This window comes from Notothenia coriiceps, unplaced genomic scaffold (genome assembly GCF_000735185.1).
Source record: "Notothenia coriiceps isolate Sejong01 unplaced genomic scaffold, NC01 NC01_scaffold00029967, whole genome shotgun sequence".
NCBI lineage: Eukaryota > Metazoa > Chordata > Actinopteri > Perciformes > Nototheniidae > Notothenia > Notothenia coriiceps.
In genome coordinates, this window is record NW_011362668.1 from 602231 (window position 1) to 625839 (window position 23609).

Below are 23609 nucleotides of genomic sequence, written 5' to 3' on the forward strand. Positions count from 1 at the left end.
AACCTGGGACCAGGGCTGGCCCGTCGCACTGGCGTTATAGATGTTCGCCTAGGGCGCCAGATCTGTGGAGGCGCTGCGCTGACAGCTCTGGGAGGAAAAAATTAATGTTTTGACCGTTGGTGCTCATCCTAATTTTCGGCCTTGATGTAACAACACTCATAATTAAGTAAAGATAACACCCTTTTCACCCCGGTTACATTTTCCATTTGCCCTGTACGATGGGCGCTTTAGTGATGAAAGTGGGGGATGTTGGCTTATCAGGCGCCCGCAGCTCACAGCCAAAGTGAGAGAGATAGAGAGAGGGGGTGCACCGGTACCGGCGGGGAATGTTGTTAGCTTCTGATGCACTAACGGATATAAGAAGCTGTTTCTACAATAATGTGGAGGGAGAGTTCTGTCCTGTCAGACTGAGAGGTTCAGTGAGGTAAAGGACTCTGAGGGTTTAGATAGTTCACTTTAGTCTAAATTATCTCAGTGAGTCTCAAACGTATTGATCACAATTATGTAAACAAATATTTCCATCTACTTGGAGATTTATGCTTCAAGAATAAGCAAAGGACAAAATTGCCAGAATACATCAATTATATATCTTACATATACTGTAGTCCCAGTACTTAGGAGGATTCAACCAAGCTGGGGAAAATATATACAGTACTCTATATTGGGTGGGTGTTTTCCTAAAATTGATATATAAAATAAATAACCAGATGGGCACTTGGAGACCTCCGCAATTGCCAAATACTCTTACAATGATGATGAAAGGGGAAAATGACCTATTTATCCACATTTTGATTTAAATATGCTCCAAAATTAAACAGGTTCTTCCCTGGCCTTTGCCACACACTTTTGTACCAAGCTCCATAAGATCGGGCAGGCAAACAAAGCAAAAAAACTTCCTTGGAAATAATAAAAATAATAAAATTATTGAAATATCTGATATGAAGAAAAGCTAGTCAATCTTTACAGGTTTAATAACAAGGTGTGTCTGTATCATTTGTTTGTTTATTCGTATCCTTCTGTATAAACAATATTGAATCGATTGCTCTCTGTGTGTGTGTGTGTGTGTGTGTGTGTGTGTGTGTGTGTGTGTGTGTGTGTGTGTGTGTGTGTGTGTGTGTGTGTGTGTGTGTGTGTGTGTGTATGCAGGGAACCTCAGTGATGCCTAACCTGACCTCTGTGCTGTTTGACAAGACTGAATGGGAAACCCCCGACACCTTCAACCCTGAACACTTCCTGGATGCCGAGGGGAAGTTTGTGAGGAGGGATGCATTTTTACCTTTTTCTGCAGGTACATTTCAAACAATGAATTAACTGACCTTTGCAAATTTGAACCACAAGAAAGGAAATAGTTTAGGGTGCAGGAAATGTAAGCGTATAGTTTAGAGTATACTTGGAAATATCATAGATGCACTTGCCTTCATTGTCTTGCTTGTATGCTTGTTTGTTTCTCCAGGAAAGCGTGCATGTCTGGGTGAAGGTCTGGCGAGGATGGAGCTGTTCCTGTTTTTTGTCAGTTTGCTCCAGACATTTTGTTTTTCAACGCTGGATGGAGTTCAGTTGAGTACTGAAGGAATCATAGGAGCCACGCGCACGCCGTACCCCTTTAAGATCTATGCCACAGCCCGCTGAATCCTGCAAACTGTGCTCTACTATAGAGCAAAGCACACATACATACATTTTAACATATGCAACACAAATGCTGCATCTTTGGCTAGTTTTCCTGTCAACACAAAAACAACACATTACCAGCAGAGACAGCATTCAACGGTCCTGTCTACAACATGTGTCTGAAACACGAGAGCTGATGGTGACACTTAGATTAACCCATTATCACGAGTGAAATGTGATACATTTACATCGGTCCAATATCCAGAGTTATGTACCCAGCATACAGCACTCTCCAATATACGCCTATCATTACTCACTTTATATGATTTCAGGTGGACTATTGCAACTATAAAAATAAATGTTGCTACAGAAATGCCAGATCTTTCTTTCATCAGGGTTGTTATTAGATTTCAATGATTGGATCTATCCTGATGAAGTTCATTTAGAAAATTGCTGCATTATTTTCACATGCGGAGGTGCTGATGATATGGAAATCTTATTAAGAGAACACAGTCAAATGTTTAACATCAAAGTGAAAACATTTTATCCATGTTTATCATCTTTGCACCTAAACTGAGATTGAGGCAATTTATTGTAAAACACATTTTTAGAAAAGGAATTTATTTATTTATTCACAAGAAAAACCAAAGGCTTTAAATTTGAACTCTTTAAATTCGTGAATATTCATAATGCTTTCCTCTTGATTAACACACACACACATACAACAATGCACAACAGTAGTTTCTGTGCAGCGCTACGTTTGATTGTCCTTCTTATTTTCTTGCACACTGCTCCTAAATCAGAATATTTCACTGCAAAACATAAAATAAAAAGCGCTTTGAAATAAATCTAATGATCACAAAAGGAAAAACCATCATAACAGAGTGCCTCTTTATAGCAAACACACACAGTGACAAGGCAATCAACCCACAGCTAACTCATGTTGAGAAACTAGTGCAGTTAAACTTAAGACCCCAAGGGCCAATAACCCAAAATATCTATATTAAATATCAAAGAACACACCTGCTCCTCACTCTGAGCTTTTACAGACACTAAAACATCCATGATTAAATTGATATCAACTACATTTCTCAATTTAAAATTTGAAGGAGCTGTATGAAAGCTTAACCTGATTCTTACAACTGGATCAGAAGCTGGTGTTAAAATCACATTTACAACTTGATTTCTCACTACTGAATTAGATTTTCAAAATATTCAGTGAATACAAAGGCCTTACTTACTTAAGGTAGTCAAATCACGCTTTAGGAGTGTAGAAAATACAAGACAAATTCACCAGTCCTGGATTTCTTGTGTATGACTTGTTGTTGCAGCACCTCAGAGGTTCGTTACGTAATAAGATTTATAATATTTTCACATCTTAACATGATGGGCTTGTTGAATTTGAGTAAAAAGTGACTGACTCTTTGATGCTAAACAGCAGTTGGTGGCCAGCACCAAATATAGCAATAATCTTTTCTTGAAAGCACATCTAATCTTTTTTCCTGTAAGCAGGTTACCCACTTGTAAGCATAGTATGATGGTAAAGATTTCCATACATCAACAATCATCTGAAGTCAGTTAGCTTAAGCATTCAATTTACCCTTTAAAAAAACACATTCATATATCTTGGGCTTCAATTCTGAATTATACAGCTAAGCATTCATTTACATTTCTCTCATTCCTGTTCAAGTATACATCATGTCAGGAGACTGAAGGCTAAATTGATTATACATATTATCATGGCAGAAGGGACATATGCTCCACAGGTTGGGACAGTGTGTGTAACTTGTGTGAAGTGAACACAGGTTGTGGGTCCTCCTGCAGTCAGTGTCTTGTGGTACAGTAAGCTAAAGTCTCGGTTAGGTGACCCCATAATATTTTGTCTGATAATGAAGTGCTCATCGATCGTTCGTGACCTCCTCCCGAGTGCTGAGAGCAGATGTGTTTAAGGTCACTTGAGTGCTCACTGTTGGGAGTGAGAGTATTCTTCTGTTTGACTTAAGGTGAGACGTTTGGCTCTATGACACGGTTACTTGGAGGTAGCAGCCGGCACGTTGATGGAGAGCGGCCGGCGGGGAGCGTTTGAGACCTGCCGCTGCTGCGACAAGAAAGACTGTCCGGGGCTCAACACGGAGGAGGTGCAGCCGCCGAGACGGGCCTCCATCGCCAGCTTCTGAAAGCCCAGACTCTGGATGACAACAAAAAACACATTTAAGTGTCAATAATGTCATAAAAAGGCAGGAGAAACACCAGGTAATCTGAATTTGTTTCACCTTGTTGTACCACGCAGTGACAATCAGCTTCTCCTCGTACTCTCTCAGTTTGGCCTGCTCACACAGACGCTACAGAGGCAAAACAATACAACATGAATTAGGTTTGGATCCCATGTCCTTTTTAAACATATTGTATATTCACAGACAAGGAAAACATATTTACTTCCAGGTTGAGAATCTGTTTGTCCCGATCGGCCAACTGGTTCCTCAGAGCCTGGATCTCAGCGGTGGCTGGATTAAGCTTTGGATCCAGTGCTCTTATAACCTACAAAAACAACGTTTTGAAGCCACATTCATTTATTTGACTCAAGGAATAAGACGTTGAAACAAAATACACAAATAATAGAGAAATTACATTAACTTATCACTCACATTGCGAGCTTTCTCCAGGTACATCTTGTACCTCTCTTCCATGGCCCTCATGTCATCGTCCTTCTTCTTCAGAGCAGCCATCAGCTCATCCAGCTTCAGGGCTTTGAGGCAAGAAAGACATTATAAAGTTTCCCTTCAGTCACATTGTGCTGTTGTACATATTTCTGGGGGGACTAGCACTCTACTCATGAGAAGAGAGAGACTCTGACTACGGACAGAATAGCTTATATTTTCCACTCTAGAGGTTGCGGTAGTGGTAACATGTTGGAATTATCAGAGAAAATATTTTTGACTTACAATTCTGAGTGTTGTCAGGCTGCAGGTCCTCCAGCAACTCTTTCTTCTTCATGATTTCGTCCTGAGCCTCGTTCAGTTGGACCCTGAGGAAACAAACGCAGTATCTTTACCTCCCTCTACTGGAGAACATGTATATTCATTTGATTTCTCAACTTTTCTTTAAGAGTTGACACTTTTCATATTTCAAACTTACATGTGGGCATCAAGTTTCCGTTTCAGGTTTGACTGAAAAAAAGATTGAAAAGAGAATGGATTAAAAAGCTTTTTCATAAAATCAATTCATTGCAAAATAAACGCATTAGCAAAAATGAAATGACCTCTAAATGATGTAAACATTTTGAGGGAAAACATAAACTAATGTGATTTCTTTACATGATGCCATCCCAGCACAAAGTCTAATAAGATGAACTCAGTGGGACTCTCCCTCTCTCTCAGCATGGCTCACTCACATCATCAGGTTTGGCTGCCTGACTCTGCAGAGCCCTCTGGAGGTCCTCCACCTGCTGCTGCAGCTCACTCATCCGCTCTCCACTCAATCTGCAGATAACCGTGAAGAGGAAGGAAATATAAAAACAAGAATACGTTTATAAACACCCAAAACGAAAAACAGCCAAAAGTCAATGACTATAAGGTAAAAAAAAGCTTGCTGCTGATTTACTGTATGAAGACTTGTAAAACGCTTAACCTGTTCTCAGTGTCCAGTTCACTGCGTGTCTTATGAGCCTCCTCCAGCTGGGCCTGCAGTGTAGCGATCTTCTCCCCCTCAAGTTCCTCCTGCTGCACTCTCAGCATCTTGTTCTCGTGCTGCAGCCTGATGAACTTCTCTCTGAACAACAATACACACACAAGGTCAATCATCATCACACAGCACACTGAGGAAGGGATGAAGAGTTCTGCATGGTTGAAAACGCATCATTTACCTGTACTCTATGGGTATTAATTCAGCTGCCAGGTTTTCATGGCTGGGGCTGGAAGAAGGAAGAATCCCTGCATAGAGAAAGTATGTGTGCTTTAGAATGAAAAAGGGGCAAAGCAGTTTAATAATTATAATTACTGTCAGATTTAACATCGCAGTGAGATACCTGCTTGTGAGAGCTGGACCTGCTGAGCCTGAGTGCATCGCAGCTCCTCGTTGGTCTCCTTCAGAGAGTCCCTCTCTATGATGGTCCTCTAATGGACGGGAATATAAGTTCAAACCACAGTGTTCGTAACAGCAAAAGAAAATAAAGTCCTCTTGATAATTGTTCCGGACACATTTCCAAAGCTGCCTCACCTCTTTTTCTTTCATCACAGTTTCGTGCTTTTCTTCTAATTTCTTCATCTCGTAGGCCAGGTTGTCTGCTCGCCGCGACTCTTCAGACAACTTCCTGTGTAGCTCTTGGACCTGACAAACAGCAAGTGAAAACATATGTAAAGAAATTCAAATCCCGCCAGGAACACCACCACTCGTGCGCCCTTGAGTAAGGCACTCAGCCCTTAGTTAGGGAGAATGTCCCTGTAATTGGTCATTGTAAGTTGCTCTGGATAAAAAGCCTCAGCTAAATGAAATGTCAAAATAAAACAATATGCAGCAAGGGCAGCGGAAAGCAGCCACCCAGTTATCTACTATCACAACCTAAGATTTGAACCATCTATAATTGCTGTCATCTCCCTCCTGATCTGTAATAAACATAATAAGATAAAACAGTTTTGTTTTCAGGTTGATTATTATGTATCAAGATAACAAAATAATTAACTTGGGAAGTCCAGTTAGCTACAAACATTTTTAAAGCACTGTGGCTCTTGGCTCCCGCACTTTCCTAATAAATGGCAATATATATAATAACTACAATCTGTCTCCCTGCTGTTCATTTTAAATCCTGTGTGCTGTATGAGATGTATATGAAGTTAGGTGGATTGAGGGTGGAGTTTCCCATTAGTTCCCAGCCATGCTTTGCCTCACCTGTCTCTTGTACGTCTCCAGCTGTGCGCGGGCAGCGTTGGCCTTGCGCAGCTCTTCCTCCAAGCTGACCGTGTTTTGCATGTAGGTCATGTTATTCTCCTCCAGCAGCTTCATCTGCCTCTTCAGATCTCCAAGATTCTCCAGCTTACGTTTGTATGTGTCCACCGAGGCCTCCAGCGTCACCAGCCGATCTGAGCAGTTCCTACAACATATGAATACAAAAAATAAATGCATTCAATTTAAAAAAGCTACCAATGAATAGCTGATTACAACTGCTTCAGAAAGAATCATTTTTGAGTATTACATTGATGTTGCTTTTCTGGTTTCATTTGCTTGTGCTCATACAAGAGGTCCACAACATTTAAAGCAATTTATCGGCTGATTTTTGTTCAAGCCAAACAAAACACGAGCTAATTTCACTGATTAGCACTCACTCAACCAGGCGAGAAAGGCTAATCAGTGAAATCCTGAGTGACCTTCTTTCCAGCGCACTAGCACAGGACTGATCTGTGTCCCGCTCCTTGAGGAAAAATCTGTTTATTACATTGTTTAAAAAAGACTTGATTGAAATCCCCCCAAAGAAACAAACCTCAGAACGTCCAGTTCATCCTTCAGTGCTCGAGACTCTTCTGCCAGGCTGGTGAGGTCGTCATTGCGGTGCTGAACCTCGATCAGCTGCTTCTCCAACTCTTCACAGTGGATCCTGTAGTCATCCTTAGCCGCCTCCAGCCTGAACAGATGCAAATTCACATACATGTTCAGACTTCACAACCCTAACGAGGTTCCTGCAGCACACTTTGGCAGAAGGTGACCCACCTGAAGGTCTCCTCCTGCAGCGTCTCTAGCAGTTGCTGCAGCTGGTTGTGTTTCCTTCCCGAGGGGGTGCTGGGGTCATCGAATGTGTCCAGCTGATTGGCTCGGTCTGTTAGGACATCGTTCTCAGCCAATAAGCTGTTCCGTTCCTCTTGAAGAACAGCCACCTGTCCAGGTACAACACTGTTTAGAGCCACTCTCACAAAAGTTATACAATTTTGAAGTGAATTAAGTATACAAACAAAACATAAATGTAGGTCAAGTCAGCAGAAAGAATATGTTACGGTTTCTTTGGTCAATTATTTCATGCAAAGCTGTAAAGTTACATCCGACCATCAAAAGACAAACCCCCTCCATTACAGACAACTCTCGTCCTCTCCCAGGTGTAAGCAAACAGTTAACCATGCTGGAAGCAGAGCACAGACAAAGTGCCCTTTAAGCAAACATGTTAATACACGGTTAGTTAGCTTGACTTCTCACCCATCATTTCCCTGACGTGTACCGTTTTAGCACCAGATTATTAGTCCATGTTAACGTGTTGTTGTTTAAACATCCCGCAGACAACATGTCTGCAAACTGGATAAAGACCACCTCCTGGGTCAGAGCCTACATTAGACAATACTTGTTTAACTATATTTTGGCAAAACTGATCAAATTAATAGTATAATAAAAATATCATACGGTTGTCTAATTATATATGAATACATTGTATGCAGCATAACATAATAAGATGATCATATACTGTAAGGCACTACATTTGACGAAATCTATCACCATTTTTTTTTCGTGTTCAGCTTCTCCATATTAAATGAGAGTAAATGATAACAGAATATTGTGATTATCATTGCCACAAGATTGAATCTAAAAGTTTTAAAATAAATAATATTAAATAATCACCCATTCCTATTTTTTATCATCATTGTCTAATCCTATGAACTACTTTAAGTCCCACATAAAACAACCTTCATAAAATGTCACACTGCTTTTATGAAAAGATGACAAAGTGGTTATTCCATCACACAGATGTTCTTTGGTAAATTACAGAAAGAAACCAAGAAGACAGACACGGTGTGAGTCGTCATCCTGATGAGCCGTTTGTTAGCGGAGTTAGAGTAAACATTTGAGCAGCTGGTTTTTAGACGGTTTTAGTTTTTGCTGAATGGTCGGCCATGTTGGACTTACCTTGCTGCAGCGAGAGAGGAGCAACACTGGTGAAAAAACAAATCAATCTGTCGAGAGTCCAGTAAACAGTTTATCAGTGCCTGTGGTACATGGAGTCTGCACAGTGGGGAGGGGGGGGCTCTAGCAGTGGCTCGCTGCCACAGAGGGGCCAGCAGAGCCCAGACTCTGAGCCCACAGTCCTTCTGCCACAGCAGCTCCAGACAATGGACCAAGCATTACAGCCCATTACACAACGCCTGTTTATACACTACCGCTGGCCTGCATGCATGCAGACATGAAGCTCTGAAAATCAGTTAAGCCATAGACAAGTACTGAGACCAGGAAATAATTGTGATATATGTTTTCCTTTAGAAACACTAAAGGTGTTTGCAGGGTTTTATCCTACAGGAAATAAAATACCAGGGTCGTAAGTTACGGTAGTCAAAATATAGAAATGTTTTGTTTGTTAGTGATCAATGACTTTATTTTTTACAGAAGGCTTGCACCAGCAGCCTCTGAATGCTAATAAAGTATCACATTAGTACCAGCTTAAAGGTGGGGTAGGTAAGTTTGAGAAACCGGCTCGAGATACACTTTCTGTTATATTCCATGGAATGCTCTTAACATCCCGATAGCAATGAATATCTGAAGTGCTTTGACAAAAAATCCATAAAATAATGTCATCTGTGGAAGCCGTACTGTAGTACTGTAAAAAGCACGACCAATCATCTGAGCCGGCCCGGCTAAAATAACTGGATGTCCTACCTGCCTGTCAGCCTTCCATCTGTGCACAAACTTATCTCGTGCCCTCATTGGTCATGTGAGCGTTCCTGTGTGTTGGAGGGGGGGCTCTGTAAGGAAGTAGCAGATTTGTTCCGGCTGTGTATTTTTAATACTCGAGCTGGTTTCTCCAAAATTACATACCCCACCTTTAATAGAATGATTTTAAGAACACCAAATTACTTACTTAAAAGATTTGTGTTCGTTTATAAAATGTGAGATAGTCAGAATTCACTTCCATGAGGCTGTTTGCAGCAGACAGATCTCAGGTAATGAACTTGGAATTGTATATTCATCACAACTATAGTAAAGCTTCATGCAAAGTTTATGTTACGTTCACTCTAATCTTGATTACCATAAATGGCCAGGTTTACGCATAATCTTCTTTGTGAATTTAGTGTTGCGCGAAATATGACCAATGCATTTTAGTCATGTACTTAGCACAAGGTACATTTCCCATAATGTTTCTCCTCCTAGAAAAGTAAATCTCTAATTTAAAAGAACATTTAATAATCCCTTGTTTCCTTAAAGAGAGGGTGTAAAAGAGTTGTATTCACCTGCATGTCCAGGTCCTGACAGCGCTGGGCTAATGCTTCCTTGTCCGCTAAAAGTTCAGTGAGTTCCTCTAGGGCTTTTTTCAGCTGGAAACATGAAGGAAAGCAGAATTTAAACAACAGCCAATTTAGTAAGACAACATCAAATTACTTCCCTGGGAAAATGTACACATTACTTGCAAATGAAAGGGATATATGGATATAATCAATACACTAATGTTAGAATGCAATGTTAACATGAACTTGAGGGATTCTTATTCTTATTAAGTACAGTATGTACATATTCACTTAGTTAAAATAAATGACACAGTATAAAGTACAGACTGTGTAAAGGCTAAAAAAAAGACCTCCCAGTTGAGAACCTGTGTGGAAATAAAAATACAAACCTGATGATCCAAGTCCCCGGACAGTTCGGCTCCAAACGGGGCTGTGATCTCTCTGCTCATGAGCTGGAGAGGAAGAAGGTCATTGGGTTTATGGATCACAGATTCATTTGAATAGCTTCAAAGCCTACATATATTGTACCCAAATACAAACATAATCAATGCCCTCCTTCAACAAATACTGCTGCTGAAGTTAATTAGAAAAACACATCAAATAAATGATTTTTTAAAAAAAACATTTTACATCTTTAAAATCTCTAATCTGATTGTGGGAGACACTTGGTATAAAAAGAATAGTTTGGATTTGTTTTTTTAAGTGGGGTTGTATGAGGTCCTTCGTCAGTGTAACCAAAGTCATTCAATAGGACAAATAACTAATTGATCGAGGCAGTGGTACACGAGCAACTCTGTGTTCTCATTAAAGTAAAATGAATGATTTTGTTGTTGTTGAGTCTGCTGGCTTTCAAATGTAAATTAATTGCATTTATAAAGTGGTTTAACTTCTCTTTGCTTACACCAAAAGCACTTTAACAATGTACACACACATTTAAGGTAAAGCAGTGAGAATATTCTAAGATGTTTTTAGGTTGCTAAAATAAGTTTTGACCATTGCTTTCCTCCTGTTATGGGTTTCCTTTAACTGGGGGCATGACTATCTCCATCTTCTTTAGGTATTTCTCTGACTATGTGAAAGTACCTCACACACCCCTATTGAAACATTAGAAGCAGCCCTTTAAGACAGACTGACCTCCTGGATGGCTGTCATCACAACGTGCTGCACAGACTCCTCCAGGGTCATGATGATCTGAATGTATTCTGTCGACAGAATGAGGAGAATCAAATACTACACACACACATCGACTACATTGTTTTTTAATTTTCAGCACTTGTGCCCCACTTGCAAATGTAACACTGACGACATTGATTTCCCATATAGGCTGCCTGAAGGGCTCTGCCTTTGTCAGAGGCTTGGCAGGGCAATAATTCAACAGTGTTCCTCTGACAGGCCCTGATCTAACAGATTTTGATGGAACTGTTCCCTTCCTTTGTTCTCTGTTCACCAAATGTTTGCTGTAAATATGTCTGTGTCTAATTTTAACAGAGAAGCAGCCACACACCTTGTTTACGCTCACATCTGACAGAACAGCCCAATACGAGCTGCAGCAGCCTCCCCAGCTCTATGGGGTCTGAGTGCTCTGCCACCAGGGCCACGTCTGGCACCAGGAACTCTACGATCTCCTGGCCTAAGACCTGACGGCACAGAGTCAGAAAACAGTGAGCAAAACTGCATTGATTCTATCAGCTTAAACCTGCAAACAGCTGTGTGAGTAGTTATGCTACAACTGGGAGAATGAATGGATAACATAAATCAGTTGTGTGTTGAAAAAGCGGAGTGGATAAAGAAATGGCTGAGCTTCAGTACTCCATTGTGGATGTTCTGAGTGCCAGGCTTAAACAACTTGAAGCTTGCTTTGATCTCAATTGCACAACAGGCTCATGGGGTTTAGCGCTACGGAAACAGTGTGTAGTACAAATCCCACAAAAAGCTAATGAACACACAAGAGTCTGATTCTCCCAATCATCTAATGTGCAAACACAAAGGGATATTGTGCATGTTGCTAGTGTGTTCATTTTGTTAACTCAATATGTTCTTCAACTATGTTTTTAACCTTTGTAATTTATACAAAAAATATATAATCTGTTTTTTATTTAGTTGACAAATAAAGGAGAAGGAATATTCTAGAATATTTTATCCCCCGAAGAAATAAGGTCTACAGCTACTTATTCAACTTAATGTTAACAGTGACAGCAGGGCTTGAGAGGAAAAACGAAGGTGATATTTTAACCAGAGTAGATTTACTGAAAGTATGACGACCAAAACTTGACTTGACTGAAAAACTAAACAGGACTAAAAACAATAAAATGTAAGACTTTCATTTGGCAAATAACTAAGGAAAATACTAAATAAAAATAGCTGATGAAATTAAAACTTTAATATTGAAATATTGTGTACATGAACACAACCTACCTCATTATAATAATCAACGATCATCTGAAGAATCTTCTTCAGGTTGTTCATCTGAGAACGCACACAATATCATAAAGTTAGTTTAGTCACACTCACAACACAGATTCACTTCAAACAGAAGTGATGTTCATGCCATCCCAAAACCATGATTTTTGATATATGTGCAAGAAAATATGCATTTTTGAAAGCAGATGTTTTGATTTGTCGCAGCAGTTTCCTTATCTGGCATGCCAAAATGTCTAAGGGGATTGATACAGTCACAGCCAAACAGATGGGAGAGAGAATGGCATGCATTTAATTTCCAAACTACATTACATATAGCTGACCAATTTGGACAAACATACATGAAAACATTTCTAAGTGCTAAGCCGGAAGCAGCAGCAGCGCAGGAAGGCAGTGTCAAGGACAGTTAAGCAGGGTTGAAGCAAACAGAGGATTTAGCACACGGGGTTTAAACAAAACATGAAGAGAAAAGTGAGAGAGAGCAGAGGATGGGGTAGACACCACTCCTTTACCTTCAGTCTCCAGTTGTCCTCAACATCTGGTTTGATACGAAGGAGCCATCCGTCAGTGAACCATGATGGGTCTCTGCAGCACACAGGAGGGGAACAGTTCACAGGTCAGCCGTTCAAGGTCAAATGATTCTGGATGATACTCAATATCTGCTTTCTATCTACTTTCTTTCACTTAAGCAAACTACTTCCTGCATTCTCAAAATATTCATACAGGAGGGTTGTTTCATTCAGCTGTGTGTTAAACATGTAGCTGGAGAGTAACAGACAGTAATGCGTACCGTAGCTTTGGCTACAATAGAACTTTATGTTTAACAGAGGCGGTGAACTTAAAAAAAATCTGTTGTTGATTTTCATTGTCTCACAATAAAATCTGATGTTGGCTGTTTATGATTTACATAGATTAAAAATGTTTTGCACCATTAACTGTGTGTGTGTGCATGCGGTGACTTACATTTGATGCAGTGCTTGTGATATCGCCACTCCTGTGGTCAGCTCCCCCACTGCTGTGCAGGGTGCAGGAGTGTTGAAGGTCTGCAGCTGAGAAGCATAAAACACAGCATCACAGGAAGAACGGGCAAACAATCCATGGAGAGAACAGCGAATGAAACATTGTTAGGGAGGCAGTGACATGCTGCTGCCCACTGCATTATTTCCAAGCCATCACTGGAGCGTGTCTTCACAAAACTGCAGATGTGTAGAGATAGTGTAGTACTTACATTCAAACCCTGAAGAGGAGAGAATGAATAAAGGAGAGAGGAGATAGTGCCAGTCAGGTTAGGACAAAGGCTTCCTCTCTTAAGTGAAGATGTAAATAATTAAGGTAGCAGACATGGTGTGAGGCAGGGGTGTCAAACTCAAGGCCCGGGGGCCAAATCCGGCCCGCGACCTAATCTTATGTGGCCCGCAAGAGCTTGCAAAGAATATAATATACAATACAATTGGTGTAATTGTTAAATATTTACTTTCAATTATTTGCCCTAGACTTCTGCTTTCAGACGTAGTTATTTAGGAAGATATTACCAGAACTGATAATAATCCNAACACACACACACACACACACACACACACACACCATCACCACACAGTCACACACAATTGTTTTTGCCGAACATGTTTCCCCCCAATGTGCTGCGAACCCTTTTATCTAAATAAAGAAATACTATGTTATTCTTTCACCATCACAATCAGCAGTGCTTTTGTTTATTTGACACCATCTTTTAATGTATATTTACAAGTTATGTCAAAAAGCTGTCAGTAAATCATCGTTTGTGTCTCATTAGAAAAGTATTTTTATCATGCTTTATAATATTCAAGGACAAGCGGCATTAACGCAAACAAAACACAATGTTCACAAGAACTAAACATATGGCTTAAATTCAAAGTACTGTACGCAGCATGTGAGAACACACTCAAGAGATTATTTTCACAGTTACATCAGAATCAGAATCAGAAATCAGAAACAGGTTTATTGCCAGGTAGGTTCGCACATACTAGGAATTTGACTTGATGTCATGGTGCATACATAAAATATAAAAAACAAGAAATCTAATATAAAACACAAAATCTTTTACACCGTAATAAAATAAAATACAGTTAAATAGCAATACAAATTAAATAAAGCAGTAATTTACATGGAAATAGAATGCTATGAATGAATTTTAGAATATAAACTATGAAATGTGAAATAAGAATATGTGCATCTAGGAGTATGAACAATACATTGTGTGCATTCATGTAATGCATTTAGTCTATGATGTGGCAGAGGATCTTTCAAAAAGATCTGTGTTAAACTGCCATAAACTTTATTTTTTCTTTCACTGGGTGAAATCTTTTAACCTGCTTCAGTCTTGGTCATCACCACCAAATATTTGTTCATTTTCAGAATGATAACTCTTTAAAATGTGTTCACATAATGCAAATACAAACATTTAATTATTTATTGTATACTTATTAGCAACAACATCGTTTTTGAAGCATGTATTGGGTGCAGGAAACAAGTATAAAAACATATATGTGATGACATGTCTCAGTCTTGTGGGAAAAAGTAGAAACCCCAAGTTGTATTCCATATCTCTCGATATAGAGTCCGATACAATATAATGCATTATTTGATGTTGTCATGTCAGTGAGATGGGAGAAAAAATAGTTTTGAAGGCTTTAATGGAGGCATTTTGAGTGTCTGTGTTTTGGAAACACAAATGTTAAGGTTTAACCAAAGTAGACATAAAAACAACTCACATCCTTGCCAAAAGTCATGCCTCTTAAGCAAAGACAAAAACGTTTAGAATTAAAAAGACTAATATTTCCTTGTGAGGAACAGTATAGGATTTAATCTGACCTCCTACTTAAATTGTAAGACTTGTCCACTGTTGGTCAACAAGGTAACTGAAGTGGATTAGACATAGCCACGGGATTTAGATGTCAGATACTGCTGGCATGAGATATACAGTAACACGACAACCAACACACTGTGGGTTCACCACCATGAAGAGGGACAAGTGCAGCAAGCTAGCTACACAAACGAAGGACACTTAACTACTGCTAGTAATAGCTTCATGTAATCATTTACACAAGGTCAACAAAACAGCAACATTGAACAAATATCTCCCATTCAATTGGATTAACTCTAAATACGGTGAAGATCGACTAAACTAAAAGGACAATGTTGTCTTTGTCCCTTTAACTTTAGATTTATTAGCCTGCAGTACCAGCTCTTGTCGTTACTATACCGGTGGGCTGACACTGTTGCCACGGAGACTTTAATTAAATAACGGCTGAAGCTGTTTTCAGTAATAACGATTTTGCTTAGCGACAATAAACGACTATCTGCTCGTTTGTAATTTGTCTCTTTTTCTCTCGGTTTGTAAAGAGTGTTTTCGCTGACACCCCCACCACCTACAAACAGGTGAATCGCTCCCATGGTTTCCTTGTATCAGCTGGCACATTCACATAACGCTATTAGCTGAACATGTCATTTTATACAACTCACCCATATTGCGAGGCTCTCGGTCAGTGCCATTTTATACTCGTCCGATTGTTCCATTTTAGCTTAAAAGCTAAAGTATTTTCCTCCACCTGTCAGCAAAGCTCTTCCGCTCCTTTCCTCTGCATTTGACCTCACCTGCTGCCAAGAGGTAGCGCTCTTACGCTAAACACGTAAACTTGACAGCCACTATGGAAGTGCTGTCCGTAAAATAACGTAAGACGTACGCGAATGGCACCGCTTAGTTCTTCGACGTTTACTTGTGTGCAGGCTCCTACTTGAGATCAAGGGAGGGAAATACAAGACGTAACCAATCAGCGTTGAGATTTGGGGAGATTGACAGCAGTTAAACCTCGCTATAGCCAATCAGTGAGTTGGATCTGTGATTAAACACGCCTCCATTTTCTGACCAAAATCAAATCATTTTTGATCCGTGTAATTATGAAATGGCTAACCCTCATAATTGATGGATTATAGATGTGTAGAGAGTTTGAGGGATCAAACACACGGTAATATAATTCAGTTAAATGTTATTTATTTTTCTATTAATATCTAGGTATTAGTTTTTATTTTTCTTGTGCTTTGAGCACAACTATTGCCAATCCTCAAACTGCCACTGTACCTCTAATAAACGCTATATGTATATTTATACATCAGCTACAATCAAATTTAAATTCAATCATTAAATGAATACATTATATATAGCGTATCTATACATGTTTATTATTTGTATAACTTTATTTATATTTGATCTGTGTATATTTCAGCCTTATAGTTCACAGTAATTAGAATTATTATAGGTTTAAAATACAGATTCTTCTTTCACTTTGTCATTTACCTTTTTTATTAATATATTTAATGAGCAGTCAGTACTACTACATGAAGAAACACAATTATGTTGTCCCTGGTACCAGTGCAAAACATAAGAAAGAATGAGTTATCATGATAAAAACAACAAGATACCAAAACAGGTACAAAACAAGATGCAAGCCACGGTTTGAAGGACTACATGACCTCACCCATATTGCCAACATAAATAATAATCCTGCACAGACAGTTTTGCAGGTATAGCATGGAGGTGGATATTGAATACAAATGGAATGTTAATCCCTTTCAACCCTCATTTTATTGTCCACATTAACTTGAAATAGAAAGTGTTTTTCTTTAATCAACCTCCTTTCAGACAGCCACTTAAAGCTTGGCAGCATGCCAACTGTTCTCTGAATATTAATTAATTCCCCATGAATATAATAAAACTGCTCACTCTAACCATTTATATATCTCATGAGCGTGTCTGTGATTATAATTTAAGGGCTACATTGTGTTATACATAATAACTCACTCATGTCCTGTCTCCTGCTCTCTGAGCCACACAATGAACGTTTCCAACAAAGCTTGAGGAAGATGAGACTCATAGACTTATCACACATTTTTAAGACATTTTTACATTAGGTGATGTAACACTTTGGGATAAAGTCGTTGATATGTCACACTCCTAAAATCAGTGTGACCTGAGACTGGACTTTACCCTTGCGGCCTGCAGGAGCGTCCTCTGCCCAGATTTTACTGTCAGTATGTGAACTTGTTTGTTTTATCTCCTGGGCTCTGCTACTACCAGACCCTGACTCTCACAGACTGATGGCTGCTATTTTTAGATGACCTGAACAACATTGACACTTCCCCCCTCCCTGGAGTGAGGTGAAGAGCATTTGTAAATATTTGTCTGGATATTTCTGCAATGGCTGTCATGCTGAATTATGTGAAGGTTATCACATTTTCACTCCCCGTCAGATATCTTTTTCAAGTCAAAGCTAATTTATTAAAGTCCTTTTAATTACTGCTTTATTGCTCAGTCGTTTTGATTCACCTTTACTTTACTGGTATTAAAATAATGTGAATAGTTCAGCTTCTGAAAACAGAAATGTACCTTTATACCACAGTGGGTTTAAGAACGTTCCGCTTTTTGTTGCTGGGTTGATTATCAACTGCTGAGTGTCTCTACAACCCTCAGTGGAGTACGGTGTAAATGTCAGGGACATTTACATGCATTTCACAACCAAACGTTTATGGTAAGAGAGGAATTATGTGAAGAGGGTTGTTGTCAGAGTAAACTTTGGGTCAATGATTAGCAAAGTCAGATCTAACCTACTTCAGCAAAGCCTGGCTTTGATCTAGTGGTAAGTCATGTGACACCAAATAGTTTGCTTCTGACCAGACTGGAGGTGGGAGCTTTTCTTTTTGAATATCTAAGGATTTTAATACTTTAAAACTAAAAGTTAAAGACAGGCTATTCTAACTTTTCACAAGGCTTCTTCTGGGAATAGAACAACTGCACAAACCACTGCTGTATTCATCTGACTGCATTACTGCTCCTGTAAAGCAGGAAGACTCAGACAGCCGCTCATTGGAGGGTGTAGTTAATCATTAACAGGCAGCTTTATTTCCTGCAGTGATGCTGCCAGGCAGCACTTCACTTCCTTCCAGGAGACAGTGACTAACTGTCAGCTGCTATGTCTGGCTCAACCACGCACCCCTACCACAGCTCTCAATCCAGGTGAGTCCCATCTACAATTGTGATTGTGATTGTTATCGCAGAACACAAGTGGAGATATAATTCACAAGATGTACTTCAATGATAATTCAGATTTTAGTTTTAGGCAAATTTTAAGTTCCGTTCATCTGATGTGTAATTTACTAAACTAAAAACAGCATGTGCATCATTCAAGAGTTTTAAAATAATTGTTTAAGGGCTCCACAAAATATAAAACTAAACATGTTTTAGCCCTGAGAAAACTACAATAAAAAAACATGTTTGATTATGTAAAAGGGCTTCTTGCTTTACAAAAATAATGACAGTATTGATTCTGTTTATCTGACTCCATTTCATAAAACAAAACAATTACCGTAATCACTGTTCATTGATCGATGATAAAAGCCAGATTGTGATGCCGAAGATCTTTATGATGCCTGGTGAGATTAAAGATAGAATTGTTGCTTAGTTTAATTTGACAATTTACATTATGACTTACAATGCTCATTTTGACTTTCCATCTTAAACAACAATGCTATTGCAACATAGTATCTTATCTGAAAACTGCTGCAGTCAGAGCATAAGCGTGATCTGTCCTCCAAACATAGAAAAGAGCTGCGTGCAGTCATACTTCACAGATACATCTCAAATCATTACTTTTGAGTCTTCTCACTAGCAGATATGCAATATTTCAGGCGTCTTTATCACTTCGCCATGTTGTGTCACGTTGCAGTCTGGACCGTCTCTCCTCTGAAGGTCCGGCAGGTAACGGCCACCTCCGGTCATCCAGATCTCTGCTGAGCACACCAGAGCAGCCAGCGTTACAGTTAATGAGCCACCATAAGGTGAGAACTTCACTCACATACACACTGTGAGCACACACACATGAAGCTGATGATATGCAAGTTCTTCAATCTTGAACTGTTGGTACATTCAGTTTTTGTATTAATGTTTTTAACAAATATTGACCACGGCCCGGGAAAAGCACACAGGCAATAAACAATATATTACTGTAGGCCCTCCCGTTTGATTATTATTATTGCTTTATTTATTAGGGTCATATATGGAGAGAAATGCTGCCAACAAATGATTATTATCCAACGGTTTATAGCCCACGATTTGTCCTTCACTATAATTCTCTAAACATGTATTTTGTAGCTATAATAATTGTCTTTATGTAATCTATAAGAATACTTAATTTGGCCATAAACTCTTTTAGCTTTCTCAACTCTTTTGTTGCTTCAAGTTTTCTACTTCCTTGTTTTTTTAATTGTTCCTACTTCTATTTTCCTGTTTTCCACCTGTCGTGTCTTAACATATTTCTGTCTTCTTCTCATCTCTTTAGGAATCTACGCAGTCATGTCCATCCATTACCAGAGACTCACATTGTCCAGTGTGTTTGCAGACGGCCAGTTTCCCAGTCCAGACAAACTGCGGCCATTTGTTCTGCGGTACGAGATTCAATGCACACTCAAACACACACATTGACACACAGGTATTAGAGCAGCCAAGTTTATTCATTTGTGTATTTGTTCACTCTCACATTTGCTTACCTGTTACACCATGCGTTGTATCTCTGTTGATTCATTGGCTGATCAGTGTGGCATCAGTGAGTCTCAGATCTTGAGGCCTGTCTGTTTGAATTACAATAATAAAGTGTTGCCACGCTTTTCCAATGCTGCCTCTCACCTGACAGCTTTACTCAAATCACTCTTAAAGGGGTAAGGTTATAAGATGGAGTGTGGCATGTCATCCCAAACAAACACGTTCACTTAGCTGTTAACATAAATATGTGCATCAGTAAACATCAAATGCAGATCTCTAAATTCAAAATGTTGATTTTGTTGCATCAAAGTATATAGTATTGAGAAGGGAGCACTTATAAGTACATTCTTACCAAATACAGGCGATTCTGGGCAGTCTTATGTACAGTTTATATACATTGTATGAACAAGGGTACAATACATGTGTTATAGTTTAAAATTGCAACTCAAACACATACATTTAAAAAAAGCATTCGATTTCTAAGATAAAGCAATCTTTACTGAGAGATGGCTGTCACAATCTTAACAACCTTTGATAGATTATAAAGATGTTTTTATTCCAGCACCTTTACCATAACATACTGTGGACACCTAACACAGGTGTGACCTACTTACCTGTGTCTCAACCCAGCCTTTTATACATAATCTTTTTTAACCCTTTGATCGCCCAATCACTTCGCCTGTTATCATTTACAGTGACACAATGTAACTTCATTGCATGAGTGTCATGCCTGCATCCGAGTATCATCACAGTTTCACCAGAATAATCCAACATAGAATAAATGTTTAATAAGGGAATGAGTATTTGTTTATGTGACTCTGCAGCTCCCTGTCTGATCGCTTATTGGAGACATGGGTCCTGGTTGGATGCAATAAGCTGCCCTCTCTGCAGACAGAAGGTACATGATGCATAATCAGAATACAAGAGTGAAAATTGAATACTACGGACATTGACGTGAAAATAAAATGTTGTTTTGATTTCCCAGGTCAGCGTGCTTTGTAATCTATTTAACGAGAGTCGATCAGACAGTCAGTCAAAGGAAGTTCTTGGGGAAATCACAGACTACAACAAACGCTATTCTGGAGCCCCAAGAAGGGTCAGTATTTTAACTTGTTTCTAACATTTTCATAAAGCTTTTTCACAGCTTGTTTGCCTATTCTAAACCCTGTATGTGTGTCTGTACCGGGCGGTGCACTTTTTTCTCTTAGATGCTTTAATTTAACATTAGATTAGATAATGAGAAAGATTATATTTCTTCCAACCTTTCCTCTTATAATGGCTTGGTAACAGGAGTACCATTATGCAACCTCAGGGATTTATTGCCTAACAATGCCGGACAAAGGAGGCTAATAAACTGGCATTGCCACGCCTTGTTGCCCTACCTCGTATCAGCGTATTTGTTTCCCACATGGATATCATTTAGTTTTATATAAAAAAAACAACCAACAAAGCTATGTGGTTATATGCTTATAGAGGGTGTAAAATTACACTGTTAAAGTGAGACTCAATATGTATGAACTTATAAAAGAAAACCGAGTGACAATAGAAATATCACAATTAGACTCTCATTAGTTACTTTTTAACCCATTTCCGCTGCTAAAATGTTGATTTCCTTTGATAGAAGTGGTTAAGCAAATATCTGAAGACATTTTCTAAATAGGTCAAACCTTTTGGCTGAAAAGTATATTTTTCTTCTCATACTAAATTAGTTCTTGGGTTCATGTGATTACTGTTTCTTCTATATATTTCCTGCCCCATTCCCTGCGGGCGGGGGGAAAATCGCAACATCTGCAAGAAACAGCATCTGAGGGCTTCTTAACATTTAAAAACCTATTAATGTGTCATACCAACTTAACGGGAAGAAACTCAGCTATCAGGCAATATTAACCATTTTTAGCAAAACGAAACATAGGGGTAATAACAAAGGCTCTGAATTAGCCCTGAGCGAAAAAATGCTAACACACTTAGCACAGAACTCACGTTAAAATACCCTTATTACTTATGGTATCTGCACAAACAAGATATCGATTAGCAAGATGAGATTGCACAGATTCGACAGGTATTGGTATCACAAGTGACCGATCCGAACTCGTGACATGAGAAGCTAACAAAGACATCACACCACAAAGCATTACCTTTGTTGTTTTCTGATCAAAAGTTGTCTTCAATGGCATTAAAACGTTAAAAACGCTGCTGAAGGTTAATACATAGGTTAATCCAATGTGTCTGTGTCACTTTGAAATTATTTCTGATAATCCATCTGCAATAAATACAAAAAATACTAGTTTTCAGATTTCAGAGCGTAAAATCGGTTTCGCTGCGCATAGCCCCCACTTCTCAATGCTAACGTGTGTGTATGTGGAAATTCCTCTTCGATTCTATTGGCTCTAACGGTTCAAACGAGATGTCAATCATCAAAATCGACCAATGGGTTCCAGAGAAGCGGCAAATACACCCATTTCCACCCAAATGACCCCAGAGGTGTTTTTTTTGTGCTAAACCTCTCTAAAAAGGTCAAATTTCACTTGTTTTGCATCAATATTGATACAGGGTACTTATTATATGTTATAGTTTGGATTCCTAAAGCTTTTAGTCTACTATCCCATCATTCAAGGGTGGTTTTCACTATAAGTAATGGTTTATTTTTGGACGGACACTATAATTTACATTTCTTGTTCAATCTGAATTTACTTTAAAATAAAAAAAATCTATATTGATTCTGACTTTTCTACATCCAACTCACAGGTTTATCATTGCTTTGAGAAAAAAGATGATTAATTTACCCCTTTTAGAAGGGAGGTTATTGTCATTTGTTCTGGGAATGTCATTTTCGAGCCTGAGACCTGAAAAACAGGCTAAAAAAACAAAAAACATGACTATCGACAACAGTTGGATTTTTCATGTAATCCAAAAGGTTTGTGGTTGTAACGTTAGATACTTGCTCTAAGTATGTCTGTACCAGATTACAATACTTTAAACCAATCAGAACAAATGTGGCATTTTTCCTTATACTGAATATAGTCTTACCTTAAAACTATGTACAACTTTATATCATTTTGCATGTTTATGTCTTACATGTTTTCCCATCTGCTCACTGACCCCTGCAGGTCACAGACTACCTGTGTGACGCGCCTCTTCTCCTGCAACTGCTGACCAGAAGCCTGGGCACCATGCGAGGACTGGTGTGGTTGTTTTTCTTCAGGGTGGCCCTGTGCTGTGTGGGGACCGTGGTGTCCATCTCCTCCTCCTCATCATCAGCCAATCCCCTGGGAACAGACCCCTCCCTGTGTGGACTGCTGGGGGCCCTCGATGACCTGGTGGTGGTCATCCTGCTGCTGATCTGCGTTATCAACATCAACCAGCACATGGCGCCAGAGAGAGGAGGACAGTCTGCTACAAGCTCACAAGGAGTGGGGAGTCCACTGTAGACAGACGCTGCTGGAGGTTCAGTGGGAGCCGTTTGACTTTCATTGGATTTCTTCCTTCTTTATCTATCTGACATATTGACAACAGCACGGCGCGCAGCAGTCGTGGACTCAGCTGATTGTAAAGTGTTTACAGAGCCTATTCAAGAGCAACATCTGTAATGATCGAGGCCTTGACCCGGGCTGAGATAATTAATCAATATTAAATAGGCAAAATATTCTGTTTAAAATCGCAGTTTTATCTTTTATTTTATTTAGCTTTAGTCATTGTCATTCATCTAAATGTGCAGCAATGTTGGCTCTTTGTTTAGGAATCAGGCTAAAGATTCACTGTAATGCCGTAAATATTACGATATGTAAATACATAATATTGTGAGTTTTTTGTGTAAATAAAGAATA

General features: G+C 39.2%; 3 protein-coding genes across 4 annotated transcripts; 2 read left to right on the top strand and 1 right to left on the bottom strand.

Moving 5' to 3' along the window:
* The first annotated feature begins 1133 nt into the window (after nucleotides 1-1133).
* On the top strand, nucleotides 1134-1932 carry LOC104959126 (cytochrome P450 2K1-like). Its single transcript, XM_010786978.1, has 2 exons — nucleotides 1134-1288; nucleotides 1454-1932. Exons 1-2 carry the CDS (start codon nucleotides 1141-1143, stop codon nucleotides 1627-1629), a joined length of 324 nt encoding a protein of 107 aa, XP_010785280.1. The 5' UTR covers nucleotides 1134-1140; the 3' UTR covers nucleotides 1630-1932.
* A 286-nt stretch (nucleotides 1933-2218) lies between these two features.
* Nucleotides 2219-15945, bottom strand: hook1 (hook microtubule-tethering protein 1). The gene is made up of 22 exons (XM_010787035.1): nucleotides 15717-15945; nucleotides 13179-13264; nucleotides 12728-12800; nucleotides 12213-12263; nucleotides 11302-11434; nucleotides 10932-10999; nucleotides 10187-10249; nucleotides 9804-9887; nucleotides 7309-7472; nucleotides 7082-7222; nucleotides 6493-6694; nucleotides 5824-5934; nucleotides 5633-5720; nucleotides 5471-5537; nucleotides 5236-5376; nucleotides 5000-5087; nucleotides 4744-4775; nucleotides 4551-4633; nucleotides 4254-4354; nucleotides 4045-4146; nucleotides 3882-3950; nucleotides 2219-3796 (listed from the first exon to the last, which is right to left on the bottom strand). The coding sequence occupies exons 1-22, from the start codon at nucleotides 15768-15770 to the stop codon at nucleotides 3638-3640; spliced, it is 2160 nt and encodes a 719-aa protein (XP_010785337.1). The 5' UTR covers nucleotides 15771-15945; the 3' UTR covers nucleotides 2219-3637.
* Nucleotides 15946-17334: 1389 nt separating this feature from the next.
* On the top strand, nucleotides 17335-23566 carry LOC104959169 (E3 ubiquitin-protein ligase RNF170-like). Of its 2 annotated transcripts, XM_010787036.1 has the most exons (7): nucleotides 17335-17408; nucleotides 18161-18264; nucleotides 18974-19085; nucleotides 19586-19691; nucleotides 20610-20683; nucleotides 20771-20881; nucleotides 22893-23566. In XM_010787036.1, exons 2-7 carry the CDS (start codon nucleotides 18221-18223, stop codon nucleotides 23211-23213), a joined length of 768 nt encoding a protein of 255 aa, XP_010785338.1. In that variant the 5' UTR covers nucleotides 17335-17408; nucleotides 18161-18220; the 3' UTR covers nucleotides 23214-23566. The 2 variants fall into 2 exon arrangements, with proteins under 2 accessions (XP_010785338.1, XP_010785340.1); XM_010787038.1 differs by lacking the exon at nucleotides 17335-17408 and having other exon boundaries at nucleotides 18070-18264; nucleotides 18936-19085.
* Nucleotides 23567-23609: the final 43 nt, after the last annotated feature.